This window comes from Capsicum annuum, chromosome 4, assembly GCF_002878395.1.
Source record: "Capsicum annuum cultivar UCD-10X-F1 chromosome 4, UCD10Xv1.1, whole genome shotgun sequence".
Taxonomy (NCBI): domain Eukaryota; kingdom Viridiplantae; phylum Streptophyta; class Magnoliopsida; order Solanales; family Solanaceae; genus Capsicum; species Capsicum annuum.
Genome location: NC_061114.1, coordinates 29527922 through 29530275, shown reverse-complemented (window position 1 = coordinate 29530275; position 2354 = coordinate 29527922). Strand labels below are relative to the sequence as shown.

The 2354-nt window shown below is 29.7% G+C and overlaps 1 protein-coding gene across 1 annotated transcript; it reads left to right on the top strand.

Annotated features, from left to right (window-relative positions):
* Positions 1-270: 270 nt before the first annotated feature.
* Positions 271-2151, top strand: LOC107855644. Its single transcript, XM_016700665.2, has 2 exons — positions 271-726; positions 1626-2151. Exons 1-2 carry the CDS (start codon positions 398-400, stop codon positions 1753-1755), a joined length of 459 nt encoding a protein of 152 aa, XP_016556151.1. The 5' UTR covers positions 271-397; the 3' UTR covers positions 1756-2151.
* The last annotated feature ends 203 nt before the right edge of the window (positions 2152-2354 follow it).

Here is a 2354-nt window from a genome sequence, read left to right as displayed (position 1 = left end):
TGATCTCTTATAATCACTTACAAATTGAATAGTAGAAAATCACATTTTCAGATCTCTTATTTGGAAAAATTAAATTTTCTAGCAAAAATGATATGAAATTAAATAGAAGTTTGTAAAGTACTATAAAATCAAATTTCTGCTCGCTCTACGTTTTATTTCTTTAGTTAATTTCAATTAAAAAAAGAAAACTAAGTCAAAGATGCAAAACACAATTGCTAGCTAGTTTGTTGCCAACCACTTTAAACAAACATAGCAAAATATTTTTTTCCCCTTACAGAGACAAGTATCAATAATTGTAATAGAAAAAATAAGTCAACTCATAATCATAAGCATAAAAGGTTAATAGTCAAGCCAAACAAGAATTGTAACGAGCAACAAATTTAAAGACAAAATTAACATGGATTTCAATTTGAAGCTAGAGAGAAAATCATCAATAAGAAAGCTAGGAAGAAGTAGAAGCACACTATTAGCGTCAGAGTTAATTAATATTCCATGTGGAGACACAGATTATTATGAAAGAATTTCACAGTCTATGAGACATGTTGAAATTATTGATGATGAGGCCAATCCCATACTAATACATAAGTGGAAGAAGAAGAAAAATAAAGCATGGGTATTTCTCATGAGGGTATTTTCTTTCAAGAAAATGACTACAAGTGATGAAAAGATGAAAGAAGAAAGTGCTGATCATGAGATGAACAAGAAGAAGATGCAGTCTTCATCACGGTGAGATTAATCTGTCCTATGTGATATTTTTCACTTTTTAAGATTCTGTGAATTTTAATTTGATTAATATTTTTAAAATATATTTTTTCAATCATATTGACATGAGAAAAATTATAATTTACGGCATGTCGTATAGTTTTTGAATAGTTAAATTTAATTTTAAAATATTGAATTAATCTAATCTAAGTTTACTTCAAATATTAATCAAATTGACGTTCGAAAAGTGGAAAGTACCACATGAATTGAAACTAAGCGATAGAGTATTTTGGTTTTGTTCTTGTTTTCCTTCTTTCAACCACTCAGAAAAAGAGAAATAAACGAAAATACACAACAAACTAATCAAATTTAAATAACTGTACATTGAGTTGAAATTATGGTACTTTAACATATTTAAAAATTTTCAGCAATTTTAACATATACTAGATGATTACAATATGTGGTCCAGGCTCAAAAAAGCATCCCGTCCATTTGTGTGTGCTCGTGAGTATGTGTTCAATATACTTGATCTATTGGGTTCAAACTTGAAAAAAATAACACGATCTTAATCTGTCTTAGGTAGTTAAGGTAACTACATAAAATATGTATCTCTTTTGATTATACGCACCAGCCTCAATTAGCCATAAAACCCAAGCGTTTTCTACTTGAGGCTGATGTGTACAATTAAAGAAGATGACATTTTTTGTGTGGTTAACTCCTTAATAAAGATTAAAAACACACTCAAAATTTCTTCAAAATTTGAACTGAAGGTGTCTAATTGGAACACTTTACTAGGAGTAATTGAGGCGTTCAATCGAGACATGACTTAGTTCAACTGTATAAGTGGGTTTTCTTCCAAGTTATAAAAATTGGTTATGTATTAAGCCTCAATATTACTACAAAATTGAAACTTGATGGTGCAGGGAAAAAGATGGGAAGATTACACAAAAGCCAGATGAAGTAGTGTTGGTAGTGGAAAAGAAACAAATAAGGCAGCCTACATTTCTTCCTGATCCTTACAGACGATGGCCTGTTCAAGGATGGCGATATTGAAGATTAAAATTGATATACACATGAATATTAAAACATTGTGAAGGATTCAGTGAACGTCTTGAAAAATAGTAATACATGATAATTCACTGAATGATTGTTGACTCTACGGTGCTGTAAAATATGATCTAAATTAGGCATGTGCAGATTGTTAATATTCTCGGAGCCCAAGAATAAAAGAATTTTTGTTATTTAATTTTCTGTTTTTAATATACTTGAGATCAAGAACGCACCCTATAAATATTGGTTTTGTTTCTTCATTTTGATCATCCCACATTTGAAAACTCATTTGAATGTTCTTTGTAATTGGGAGTTTTTTGTATATCTGATAGAGTAGCGTTAGGAAATACTTTTCGTGAACCTCTTTTTTATTGAGTGAATTGTATGTGGTTATTGTCTTGGGACATATTTTGAGATTTTATAGAGCTTTGTCTTTAATTTTGTGTACTCTTATTTGCTTATTGGTTGTCATAGTACACTTGCTCATCTCTGATTTGTGGCTATGTACATCATGTGATCGAATCCCGTTAAATTCATGTCATTATAATATTATTTGCATTGTTGTATTCCAATTATAATATGTATTTACAATATGAACTTCA